This window comes from Molossus molossus, unplaced genomic scaffold (assembly GCF_014108415.1).
Source record: "Molossus molossus isolate mMolMol1 unplaced genomic scaffold, mMolMol1.p scaffold_m16_p_5, whole genome shotgun sequence".
Classification (NCBI taxonomy): domain Eukaryota; kingdom Metazoa; phylum Chordata; class Mammalia; order Chiroptera; family Molossidae; genus Molossus; species Molossus molossus.
Genome location: NW_023425388.1, coordinates 107,551,560 through 107,564,582, shown reverse-complemented (window position 1 = coordinate 107,564,582; position 13,023 = coordinate 107,551,560). Strand labels below are relative to the sequence as shown.

Here is a 13,023-nt window from a genome sequence, read left to right as displayed (position 1 = left end):
GGGAAAAACAAGTTATAGGGAGAAGAATTTGTTATAGACTAGGGAACCATAGTTCTAGATATAGAACTATATGTAGACTGTGAGATAATATAGATTAACTTAGGTCTTTGTTTTGCCTGATGAAACTCCAGAAATAGCTTACCTTATTAGAAAACTTATGATTAATACCTAATGCATTTTTGCTGTATATGAATAATATAAACATTTTTTAAGAGATACTTTTTGAAATTATTTTTGCTTTCTTAGTATTTGTTGGGCCCACTTTATGCAGCCTTAAAAATGGAAAGCATGGAAATTATTGAGGAGGTTCAGTGCCAAATTCAACAGGAAAACCTCAGCACTAAAAATGATGGAATATCCCCCAAAAGGCGTCGGCTCAGCTCATCTCTAAACTCTTCCAGAAGAGCAACAAATCAGACTGAGGAGTATGACCTTCATTTAGTTTTTATTTAATCATTTATTAAAACTTTATTTACTCTTTTTTTTTTTTCCTTATCCTCACCCAAGGACATTTTTCCATTTTTTTGTTCAGATAGAGTGGAAGGGAGAGAGAGAGAGAGAGAGAGAAACATCGATGTGAAAGGGACACATCGAGGGGCCAACCCACGACCAACCCAGACTGGGGACAAACTGCAACTGAGGTACGCGCCCTTCGCGGGAACTAAACCCGGGTCTCTCCGGACTGCAGGCCGACGCTCTAACCGCTGAGCAAAACTGGCCAGGGCTTTCTTTACTCTTAATAATTGCCATTAGTTAAGTACTTCAACTTAAATATGCAAATAACATTTGTTCTTTCTAAAGGTAGTCAAAGGAATGCTTAAAATATTTTAATAGTAGTAGTATGGAAAATTTCATGGCTGAATATGGTTACTTATAAGACTTTTAAAAGTCTTTATTTGCCTGGCTAGTTTAACTTATTAATATATGAAAAAGCTTTGAGACTACACGTCTAATAGCAATTTTTAAAAATGTGAACAAATTGCCTTAGCTGGTTTGGCTCAGTGGTTAAAGTGTCGTCCCCGAGGACCAAAGAGTTGTGGTTTTGATTCTGGTCAAGGGCACATGCCTTGGTTGCAGTTCGGTCCCCGGCCCTGGTTGGGGCCCTGCGGGAGGCTGCCAGTTGATGTGTCCCTCTCATCTTGATGTTTCTCTCTCTTTTTCTTTCCCTCCCTCCTACTCTATCTGAAGATGAATGGAAAAATATCCTCAGATGAGGATTTTAAAAAAAAGTGGCCCTGGCTGGTTTGGCTTAGTGTTTGGAACATCGGCTGGGGGACCAATGAGTCATGGGCCCTGCGGGAGGCAATCAGTCGATGTGTCCCTCTCTCGTCGATGTTTCTCTCTCTCTCCCTTTTTCTCCCTCCCTTTCTTTCTTTTTTTTTTTTTATCCTCACCCGAGGACAGTTTTCCTTTTTTTTTTTTGTTCTGGTAGAGTGGGAGGGAGAGACAGGAACAGAGAGAGAGAGAGAGAGAGAAACATCGATGTGAAAGGGACACATCGAGTGGCTGCCACCCGCACGACCAACCAGGGCCGGGGACAAACTGCAACCGAGGTACACGCCCTTACCGAGGTACGCGCCCTTAGCGGGAACCGAACCCGGGCCTCTCGGGACCGCAGGTCGACGCTCTAACCGCTGAGCCAAACTGGCCAGGGCTCTCCCTCCCTTTCTATCTGAAGATAAATAGAAAAAAAATATCCTTGGGTGAGGATTAAAAAACAAAGTGAACAAATAATTTTTTTTTCATGTGGCCAAAGAATTCCCATATTTTAGACAGCGCTGAAAGTTGTTTTAAATCTTAGGATAAATTTAAATACTTGACATTGCATATTTTGTTTTAAGTATTATACATTTGAACCAAATTTGCATTAAATAGAAATATATTTATACTGTGGTTATGATTACAGAATTAATCATGTGGATATGAACAAGAAGAGTACATTATGGAGTGCACTGAAACAGAAAGCTGAATCCCTTCAGATTTTCCTTGACTACAGTAGTCTAAAGAATCCTGTTATTGAGACTTTAGAAGGAATTGCTGTTGTCCTACAACTGGCTGCTCTGTGTACTGTTCATTGTTCTCCTCAAAGCATGGACTGGTAAAGCAACTTGTATTTTCTGGGTGGGTTTCCAGTAATAAATTTGGATATATTGTTTAGGAGACCTCATTCACTTGATTTGTGTGACCTTAGAACACAAACTTTTTGGTAAAACAGAAAAGGAATTTTTTTTTTTTTTTTATCCTCACTCGAGGACATTTTTCCATTTTTTGTTCAGATAGAGCGGGAGGGAGAGAGAGGAAGAGAGAGAGAGAGAGAAACATCGATGTGAAGGGACACATCGAGTGGCTGCTACCCGCACGACCAACCAGGGCCGGGGACAAACTGCAACCGAGGTACGTGCCCTTAGCGGGAACCGAACCCGGGTCTCTCTGTACCGCAGGCCGACGCTCCAACCGCTGAGCCAAACCGGCCAGGGCAGGAATTTGTTTTTTATTGAGCACTTGCTAAATGCAATGTGGTAAGTACTATACATAACAATGAATTTTTATAACAATTCTGTGAGGTAAATGCTCTGATGCCTACTTTACAAATTAGAAATTGAGGCATTTTGCGGGGTTCTGAAGTCAAAACTAACTTTCCTGGGCATACATGTTTAGAAAGTAACAGAATACTTTATGCAACCCAAAAGCCAATGATCTTTTAGTCAAACAGGTTAAAAGAACATTTGCCTTTGATAATAAGAATAGGAATTTGGAACTCATTAGTGGTATATTTTTGGTTCAGTATTTTTTTTTAATCCTCACTAGAGGATATTTTTCCATTTACCTTCAGATAGAGTGGGAGGGAGAGAGGGAGAGAGAGAGAGGAGAGTAACATCGATGTGAGAGAGACACATCAATTGGTTGCCTCCCGCACAACCCTGACCAGAGCTGGGGACCTAACCACAACCGAGGTACATGCCCCTGACTGGAATTGAACCTGTGACTCAGTCCACGGGCCGACGCTCTTACCACTGAGCCAAACCAGCCAGGGCTTGGTTCAGTATTTTTAATATAGGTTAATTTATTCTATCAGAAGAAACAATAGGGAGGGCTCTCTCTCTGAAGATTTAGTCATACTTTTAGTGCCACATTAATAGACCAATACTCTTTATTAGTTTTTTACATGATCATTCTGTATTTTTGGATTCTTTTTTTTTTTTAATTACAGTTTACATTCAGTATTATTTTGTATTATTTTCAGATGTACAGCATAGTGGCTAGAAAAGATATACTTTACAGAGTGTTTCAAGTACCCACTTGGCCCCATACAAGGTTATTATTTATTGAATATATTCCCTGTGCAGTAATCTACGTATCTGTTACTATTTTGCCCTGATTCACTCTTTTAACTAGCGAGTACAAAATTATGGAGGAGATCTTAAAGAAACTATATTGATTCTCTGGCTGGTTTGGCTCAGCGGTAGAGCATCAGCCGTGGACCAATGATCATGGGTTCGATTCTAGTCAAGGGCACGTACCTCGGTTGCAGTACATCCCTGGCCAACCAGTTGATGTGTTTCTCTCACATCGATGTTTCTTTCCCTCTCCCTCTCACTATCTGAAGATAAATAGAAAAATATCCTCAGGTGAGGATTAAAAAAAAAAAAGAAACTATTGATTCATGTTGCATTTAATTTGGAATTTGGGATAACTTGAAGGAATAGCTAATTAGGCTGAAGTCTCTCCTTGTCCTGTTATTAAGAAAGGATTTAAATATCTTAGATTAATTACCAAATCCTAAAAGTGATTAGAAAGATATAAAGAGATTAAACTTAAAATAATGACATATTAATTGATTTACATATTTACTTTGAATTAGTTTAAAGTTGTATATTTTATACTCACAATTTCTTTTGGCTTACTACAATATTAGGTTTGACTAACAATTCATTTTAATCCATGTCTTAAAAATGTATTAACTGCAGCCATAATTTCAAGGATTCTCAACAGAAGTGTAAGAAGAAAACTTCAGTAGTAATAACTTGGATTTCTTTGGGTTTTTACACAAAAGTGCTTAAGAGCTGTAGGAGTTTGTTGGAATCTGTTCAGAAACCTGATCTGGAGGCAATTATTGATAAAGTGATAAAAATATATGATGCTTTGATTTACATTCAAGGTGAGTACAAATAAGCAGTAAATCAAAGTAACTTTTAGAGACAATCAGTATAGAAATCTCTTTTGCCTAAGGTGTAAATGAAAAAATGTTTGCAATAAACGAAAGTTTTCTTGATTTCAGTTCTGTTAAGCTTGTCAGTAATTTTCAAGTTCCAAATTTATTTGTGTAGTATTTTGATTTGTTAATCTTTTCCAGTCAGTAGAAATTGTTTATAACTTTAAAAATTTTTTTTGATTTGAGAATCTGAAGAATACTGTGGTCCTTAAAAATACATTGATGCGCCTGACTGGGGTGGCTCAGTGGTTGAGCATCTACCCATGCACCAAGAGGTCGCTGGTTCAATTCCTGGTGGGGCATGCAGGAGGCGGCCAGTGGATGTTCTCTCTCATCGGTGTTTCTGTCTCCCTCTCCTTCTCCCTTCCTGTCTCTCTAAAACTCAATAAAGAAAAAAAAATTTTTTTAGTGCATAGATGCATATTTTTATGAAGTCACATTAAATTTTGGGTGGGGGTTCATAGACCTCAGAGCATCATCTCTATGTTAAGAACTCCTGTTAATCTAATTCCACTTGATTTTTTAGAATGTCTGGTTTTTGTGTGTGTATGTTTTATTTTAAATTGATTTTAGAGAGAGAAGAAGAGCGGGAACACACACACACACACACACACATACACACATCAGTGTGAGAGAGAGACCGATCGTTTGCCACCCATACAAGCCCTGACCTGGGACCAAACATGAAACCTAGGTATGTGCCCTGACCAGAAATCGAACCTTTTGGTCTAAGGGATGATGCTCCAACCAACTGAGCCAGCCAGCCAGGGTTAAAATGTCGGTTTTCATTGAGGAAAAAAAAGATAGGTAAATAGGATTAAGGAAAAGATATAATTAATCACCTATTGTGTGTTTCTGTAGTAAAAACTTCATTTGAAGATCATATTCTGGAAGATTTATGTGGAATGCTCTCACTTCCATGGATTTATTCCCATTCTGATGATGGCTTTTTAAAATTGACCACATTTGCCACTAATCTTTTAACATTAAGCCAGAGGATTTCAGAAAGCTTCTGTAAGTGGTCACAAAATTCAGTTTGTGTGTTTGTTTTGGTTTAACTCATCTCTGTATGGGACTTCTAACATTTATCTCTGTTTTTTCAGTAGTTAAAAGAGGAGGTACATTTTTAATAATTCAGAAATGAGTTAGATGTGTAAAACGTTTGAAAGCGTAGGATTTGCACATCCTCAACTTTATTCTGCTACATCGTTCTCCAAAAATGTGGTTCCAGTTTACAGTCCTGTTAGCAGAATGTGGGAGTTCCCATTGTTTCACATGCTCACTTAATAATTTTTGCTATCTAAAATGTCAGTGTCAAGGAGGTAACTATCTAAAAACAGTATTTTTTATTTGATGGATCTGCTTTTCAATTTGCATTTCCCTTATTATGTAGTAATATTGTTCATAGACCTTTTCCTGTGAACATGTTTTCTTTTCGGAAAGGGAGCTTTTAATTAAACATACTACGTATTTTAGATGTTATTTGACTTTACAACAAAGAATGAATGTGTGTGTATGTATAAAATTAACACTTAAACGTCTTATTTAATAGACTTAATTTTTCAGCACCACAGGCACAATCACGATGTGTGTTTCTTCTCACTCTGTTTCCAAGAAGAATATTCCTTGAATGGAGAACAGCAGTTTACAGCTGGGCCCTGCAGAGCTCCCATGAAGTAATCAGGACAAGTTGTGTTAATGGATTTTTTATCTTATTGCAGAAGCAGAATTCTTATAACAGAGTTCCTAAGATTCTTATGTATGTACTAATATTTTAATTTGAATATTTAACTTGACTAGAAATATCATATATGTATATTTATGTTAATTGCTAATGTTTTGTTTTTTTTTATATATATCCTCACCCGAGGACATTTTCCCATTTTTTTGTTCAGGTAGAGTGGGAGGGAGAGAGAGGAACAGAGAGAGAGAGAGAGAAACATCGATGTGAAAGGAACACATCGAGTGGCTGCCACCCGCACGACCGACCAGGGCCGGGGACAAACTGCAACCAAGGTACGCGCCCTTAGCGGGAACCGAACCCGGGTCTCTCAGGACCACAGATCGATGCTCTAACCGCTGAACAAAACCGGCCAGGGCTAATTGCTAATGTTAATAGAGCAAATGTTGCCTTTAGTTTTAGAATTTAAATGTATTTTCTTCTAGGCTTTGTCTTACTAGTACTTTTGCCCCAAATTAAGCAAGACTATTTAGACCACAGAATTAAGCAAGAAGGTTTAGTACCTTTTCTCTTTTTCCCCAGAGATAAAGTCAAAGATGATTCTGATATTGTCAAGAAAGAATTTGCCTCTATACTTGGTCAGCTTGTCTGTACACTTCATGGCATGTTTCATTTGACTAGTTCTTTAACGGAACCTTTTTCTGAACATGGACCTACTGAACTCTTCTGTAAGAGCCTAAAAGTCATTTCTCAACACGAATGTTCATCATCTCGACTAAGAGCTTCTATTTTCAAGCCATTCCTTTTCCTACTGAAAGAAAAAGTACCTAGTCTAGTGAAACTTGGTGAGTGATTTATTTAATATTTTAAAACCTACTTAACCTATGTTTTTAAAATATAAAATTAGCCTGAAGCCTTAAAAAATTAGACTTGCTTGATAGGTTCAATGCTTATGTAGTAATTGTTTATAAATGGCATGACTGTATCACAGAACTAACAAGGGAAGTAATATTTGGATTTTATAAAATGCTCTTGTGATTTGACAGCATAATGGGGCATATCTGATGTTTGTTTCAATGTAGTGAGGTTCAGTATTCTCTATCCTCTTCAGTGTGTTCTGTGCCACTACTGTGGACCTTCAGAACTTCAAATAGTTATTTATTGTACAACTATAGATTGTATCTTCTTGACCACTGTCTAATAGTAATGGTATATGGGTTTGTTGGGAGCATGAGATTTATACAAATACTTGGAGGACCCATTTGTTTGGGTTCTAATTTGCAACTTGTTCTCAAGTTCTTTGAAACAGTACGTGGTAGGTAGTTTCTAGGACTTCCTAAATCTTTTAATGTAAAATTAACAGTAAGGCTAAGATTGTGCTGAGTTCACAGTTATTCAGATTAGTGAAATATACTTTTATGTCAGTCTTGGTAACATATAAAATCCTAAGTTACTAGTCATATTACAACTTAAAAAATTCTAGGATTTATTTTAGTTTTAAATTATTTATAACTTTTATTAAGTATATTTAAAATTTAAGTTTATTTTAATTCTCCACAATCTTGTGTGCTGTACAAATTTAAATACTAAATATTGACATTATAAGGCAACTTAGAATTCTGTGAAGCATATCATTTATTGACAGTATTTTCTTACAGTGAAGCTCTGATATTTAATGTACTAAATGAGGAAATAATATGCTCTTGCCCTTTAGCTTTCATAGATAATTTACATCATCTTTGTAAGCATCTGGATTTTAGAGAAGATGAAACAGATGTAAAAACAGTTCTTGGAACTTTATTAAATTTAATGGAAGATCCAGACAAGGATGTTAGAGTGGCTTTTAGTGGAAATATCAAGCATATATTGGAATCCTTGGACTCTGAAGATGGATTTATAAAAGAGGTTGATAATTTTTATTTTTAAACATTTGTGTTTTATAAACCTGGCCTTAAAGTTTTAACTAATTAATTTTATTATTCTAGCTTTTTGTCTTAAGAATGAAGGAAGCATATACACATGCTCAAATCTCAAGAAATAATGAGTTGAAGGATACCTTGATTCTTACAACAGGGGATATTGGAAGGTATATTTGGCAGGATTTGTTTACTTCATTATTTTTATTTTGGCCATTCTCCTTTTTTATTTACCCGGTGTTTAAATGGTGATAAGAGAGATGTGGTATTATAGAAAGAAATGTGATATTAGCATGTGTTTATTTGGATTTCCATTAATTTTTGAGGCATTGATGATAACTTTTTTTTTTCATTTTAGGGCAGCAAAAGGAGATTTGGTACCTTTTGCACTCTTGCACTTACTGCATTGTTTACTGTCCAAGTCAGCATCTGTCTCTGGAGCAGCATACACGGAAATTAGAGCTCTGGTTGCAGCTAAAAGTGTTAAACTGCAAAACTTTTTCAGCCAGTATAAGAAACCCATCTGTCAGGTGAGAATCAGCATTGGCCTTGACTGTAGGAAATAGCAGTGCTTTATAAGAGTTAATAAAAGAACATATATGTGTTTTATTTTTCTTGCCTTGAATGACATATTTTAAAAAATGATGTATTCAGTTATTTAAGATAATCTAGATCCAGTTTTATATTTTAGTAGCTTAGACTAAAAATGTAGATTATAAATGGAAGAGGGGTAAAATCACCTTATAATAATATACTGGATTATCATGCTCTATTGTTAATATATTAAGAGGTGCCTTTCTTTTAGTGATGATAAACTTTTATGCTTTGATATTATGGATAAGGTACTTTGTTTTTAAAAAGGTTGATTTCCTTAATGCTGAGCAGTTAAGATATGTTAAGATACTGGCTTTGTCCTAAACAAGGTACTCAAGTTTCTTAACTAATACAGGTTACTTACCTGTAAAAGGGAGATTATACATAATCTATTCCATTAAAGTTGTTAAAACAATTAAATGAGCATCAATTCAGGTGATGTGTTTAGAACAGTCTGATACTTTGTTATGTTAGCTTAAAAAGTATTAGTTAAATTTTTTTCCTTGTGTGAAAACTAACAAATCATTTTGCTTTAGTTTCTGGTGGAATCCCTCCACTCCAGTCAGGTGGCAGTACTTCCCAGTACTCCATGCCCGAATGCTGAGATGCGCAAGCAAGATATGGTTCACCAGAGAGAGATGGCTTTAAATACATTGTCTGAAATTGCCAATGTTTTTGACTTTCCTGATCTTAATCGTTTCCTTACTGTAAGTTGCACAGTATAGTTGACTTAATTTTGAGGTTTTGAATTCAATATTTTGTGTTTATCCTAGATATTTTTATTTTTAATTGAATTTTGGGGGTATAGGTTTCACATGTACAACTCAATAAAACATCATCTGCACACTACATTGTACACCCAAAAAACCCTGAGAAGAAACTACATGTCTAATATTTTAGGTCATAGAATATTCTTTAACCATTCACGTAATAATTATAAATACTTTGTATAAATTACCTTATAATGTTATAACAGTCTTACAGGGTTAATATTAGGTTGAAAGATATAGCACAAGTAGGATGTAAGCATCTCTGAGGGCATTACATCTCCAGTGATAGGATAGTGACTGACATGTAGTAGGTGTTCATAAAATATATGTTGAATGAATAAATGAAAGGCCAACCATTTTATGTTTGGAATTTTGTGTATATTTTATGAGCAAGATCTTAAGGGAAATAGACCAAAATCAAAATAGATTTATTGCCGTATTGGGGTGGGTGAGTTAAAAAAGCTTTCTTCAACACTTGTCATATCACTTTTTTGTTGTTGTTGTTGTTCAGATAGAGTGGGAGGGAGAGAGAGAGAAAGAGACAGAGAGAGAAACATCGATGTGAAAGGGACACATCAAGTGGTTGCCACCCACACGACCCAACCAGGGCCGGGAACAAACTGCAACCGAGGTATGGTGCCCTTAGCGGGAACCGAACCCAGGTCTCTCCAGACCGCAGGTCAACGCTCTAACCGCTGAGCCAAACTGGCCAGGGCTCACTTTTTAACTTAAAAAAAAAACTTAAAATATTGTCCTGGCTGGGTGGTTCAATTGGTTGGAGCATCGTCCCATACACCAAAAGGTTGCTGATTCCATTCCTGGTCAGGGCACATATCTAGGTTGTGGGTTTGATCCCTGTTTGGAGTGTGTAACTGATCTGTTTTCCTCTTAACATTGATGTGTCTGTCTGTTTCTCTCTCCCTCCCTCTCTCCCCCTCCCTTCCTCCCTCCCCCATCCTCTCTCTAAAATCAATAAAAACATGTACTTTGGGGAGGACTAAAAAAACTTACAATATTGTATTTATGGTTACTCTTGTTTATTATCTAAGTCCAAGTTAGCTCAAATAATAAATCAGGCATGGAACTTATCCTTAGCACATGAGTACATTTTAATACACACTCATGAAAAAGTATCTTGTTTACCTACATTAGCTTATTTATTGTCCATCTCTCCCACTCTGCAGTGTAAACTCTTTGTCATCAGGGACTTTGCCTGTGTTTTCACTACTTTATCTGTAATACCTGAATCATAGTATATGTGCAGTAAATATATGTTGCATGAATAAATGGTAAATAGGATTTCAGATGTCATACATGGACTTCAAATTTGTGTGGCATTTAAAAATATTTTTGCACATAGCTTATTTGAATATTTTATCATCTGGACAAATGTACATTTTGGTAATTGTAGTTTTTTTTTTTCCCCAGAGGACATTACAAGTTCTGCTACCTGACCTTGCTGCCAAAGCAAGTCCTGCAGCTTCTGCTCTCATTCGAACTTTAGGAAAACAATTAAATGTCAATCGTAGAGAGATTTTAATAAATAACTTCAAATATATTTTTTCTCATTTGGTCTGTTCCTGTTCCAAGGATGAATTAGAACGTGCCCTTCATTATCTAAAGGTAATTGAATATTTATATATATTTTTCTCTTGTTTAAATTATCATTAAAGGAAGCTGCAGTAACATTCTTATAGGAAGGAGAGTGGGTAATTTATAGCCTATCTTAGAGTAATACAAGTTTAAATGGTATTATGTAAGTGAGCTTTGTACTAGGCCTAGAGGAGCTTATTAAATAGAATTATTATTTTGTTATTTTCTTTGATCATTTTACCATAATGGCATATGATCATCATCCATTCATGAATCAGGTTCTCAGCTAATTTCATTTTAGAATTGTTTAATTGATTGGTACTAAAAGTTGACTAATGATATGCAAGTAATTATAGCTATAGTAAGAGGCAGTTTCCTTCAAATGTAGTATAATGTTAGCATTTAGTTTAGTGCTCTGACTACAGTTTGGCTCAGTTTCTGCTAGTTTTTTTGTTTTTTTAATCCTCACTCAAGGACACTTTTCCATTGATTTTCAGATAGATTGGGAGGGAGAGAGAGAGAAACATTGATGTGAGAGAGGCACACTGGCCGCCTCCTGCATGACCCCAACCAGGGCCTGGGATTGAACTGCAACTGAGGCATGTGCCCTTGACCGGAATTGAACCCATGACCCTTTGATCTGTGGGCCAGTGCTCTAACTGCTGAGCAAAACTGTCTAGGGCTCTTGCTAGTTTTTAAATTGAAAATTATAGCTTTTGCGTCTTTTTGGTGTCATATTAGCAATGGTATTTGAAGAATATGAGACTACATGGGAACAGGAGAACCTGGGTGATATGCATATGTGACTACTATTTTCTCTGACGTTAATTTATTTCATGTGTTCCATTGTATGCCAGCAGTAGATCTCTTTCCACATGAGAGTTATTGAATATTGAGTATATTTATTCATTTTGAGAAAGAAAATCTGTATCATAGAGGTGAAATGATAATAAAGTTATTTATAGAGTGCTTACTGTATATCAGAAACTGCTAGACATTTTATGTATCATTTCACTCACTGTTACTAATGAGATAAAGATACTGTTATTTTTCCATTTTTATTGTTGAGGAAACTAAGGCACAGAGAGGTCAGATGAGGTAACTTATTCAAGTCACAGTACAACTAATAAGTGACAAAGCTGGAATTTAAATTCCAGCCGTCTTACTAGAAAGGCTGTACTCTAAGCCACTATACTATATTTCTTCTCAGGGATTATGTGCATATGAATAATGAGTTGATGGCATTTTAAGACCTTATAGAAAACTAGGACTTTCTTTTTAAATTTTATTTCCCAATAAAATCTGATAGTTTCTCTTCATTACCTATAGCCCATGGAAGACCTACCAGGAAAGAACAAGATTAGAATAATTTCCCATTGCCCTTTTTTTTCTTCTAAATCAATACATGACTTTTATTGCATCTTTAAAATATTACAAATAAGTCTGAGGAATCATTTGGCATCTTGCTGTTTCTGTAGCTGGACAACTTAGATCTTATTCATTGCCTTTTTTGTTTTGTTTTAATTTATCTTTATTGTTGAAAATATCACAGATGTCCCTCCTTATCCCCCCCATTGACACCCTCCTCCCCATTCCTGCCCCCCCCCCTTATTCCATTGCCTTTTTAAAATATCATTAGTAAATCTTACCACATGATCTAGAGCCCCCGACTTACTAATAGTATATTTAAAAAATCAATATACTTATTTTCACGATGTTAGTATGGAGAAAAATAGTTAAAAAATTTTTTTAATGTGTCTTTGGATTAGAATGAAACAGAAATTGAACTGGGGAGCCTGTTGAGACAAGATTTCCAAGGATTGCATAATGAATTATTGCTACGTATTGGAGAACATTATCAGCAGGTTTTCAATGGTTTGTCAATACTTGCCTCATTTGCATCTAGTGATGATCCATATCAGGGCCCAAGAGATATCATATCACCTGAACTAATGGTAAGAAATAAGTTGTATTGTTTTGTTTTTTTCTCCTTTTTGTAGCTTCATTATAATATTGGAAAAACAACTGTTTTGTGCATTGTTCGAATACTAGAGATTAGTTTACATTTTAAATTGGGATTTTTATTTTGAAAAAGTTGATAATTTAAATTGTATGCTCATAGCAAGCCATTAACAACATATATTAGCTTTGAAAAAATAGACATTTTCAAATTATTTTAGATTTTATTTTTTTACTGGGTAAAAATGTTTATTTTTCTTTACTACTTGTGAACTGTAGATTGGAATATATTTGTAG

General features: G+C 35.6%; 1 protein-coding gene across 5 annotated transcripts in view; it reads left to right on the top strand.

Moving 5' to 3' along the window:
* The window catches only part of ATR (ATR serine/threonine kinase), a 126,981-nt gene that overhangs the window by 10,648 nt on the left and 103,310 nt on the right, over positions 1 to 13,023 (top strand). For all 5 annotated transcript variants that reach the window (XM_036242270.1, XM_036242272.1, XM_036242271.1 and 2 more), the window contains exons 5-16: positions 247 to 425; positions 1,907 to 2,098; positions 3,969 to 4,159; positions 5,075 to 5,227; positions 5,780 to 5,972; positions 6,477 to 6,739; positions 7,609 to 7,799; positions 7,880 to 7,980; positions 8,169 to 8,340; positions 8,941 to 9,111; positions 10,603 to 10,797; positions 12,537 to 12,722. In XM_036242270.1, coding sequence (XP_036098163.1) covers positions 247 to 425; positions 1,907 to 2,098; positions 3,969 to 4,159; positions 5,075 to 5,227; positions 5,780 to 5,972; positions 6,477 to 6,739; positions 7,609 to 7,799; positions 7,880 to 7,980; positions 8,169 to 8,340; positions 8,941 to 9,111; positions 10,603 to 10,797; positions 12,537 to 12,722 — 2,187 coding nt within the window. The remainder of the gene's footprint in view (positions 1 to 246; positions 426 to 1,906; positions 2,099 to 3,968; positions 4,160 to 5,074; positions 5,228 to 5,779; positions 5,973 to 6,476; positions 6,740 to 7,608; positions 7,800 to 7,879; positions 7,981 to 8,168; positions 8,341 to 8,940; positions 9,112 to 10,602; positions 10,798 to 12,536; positions 12,723 to 13,023) is intronic.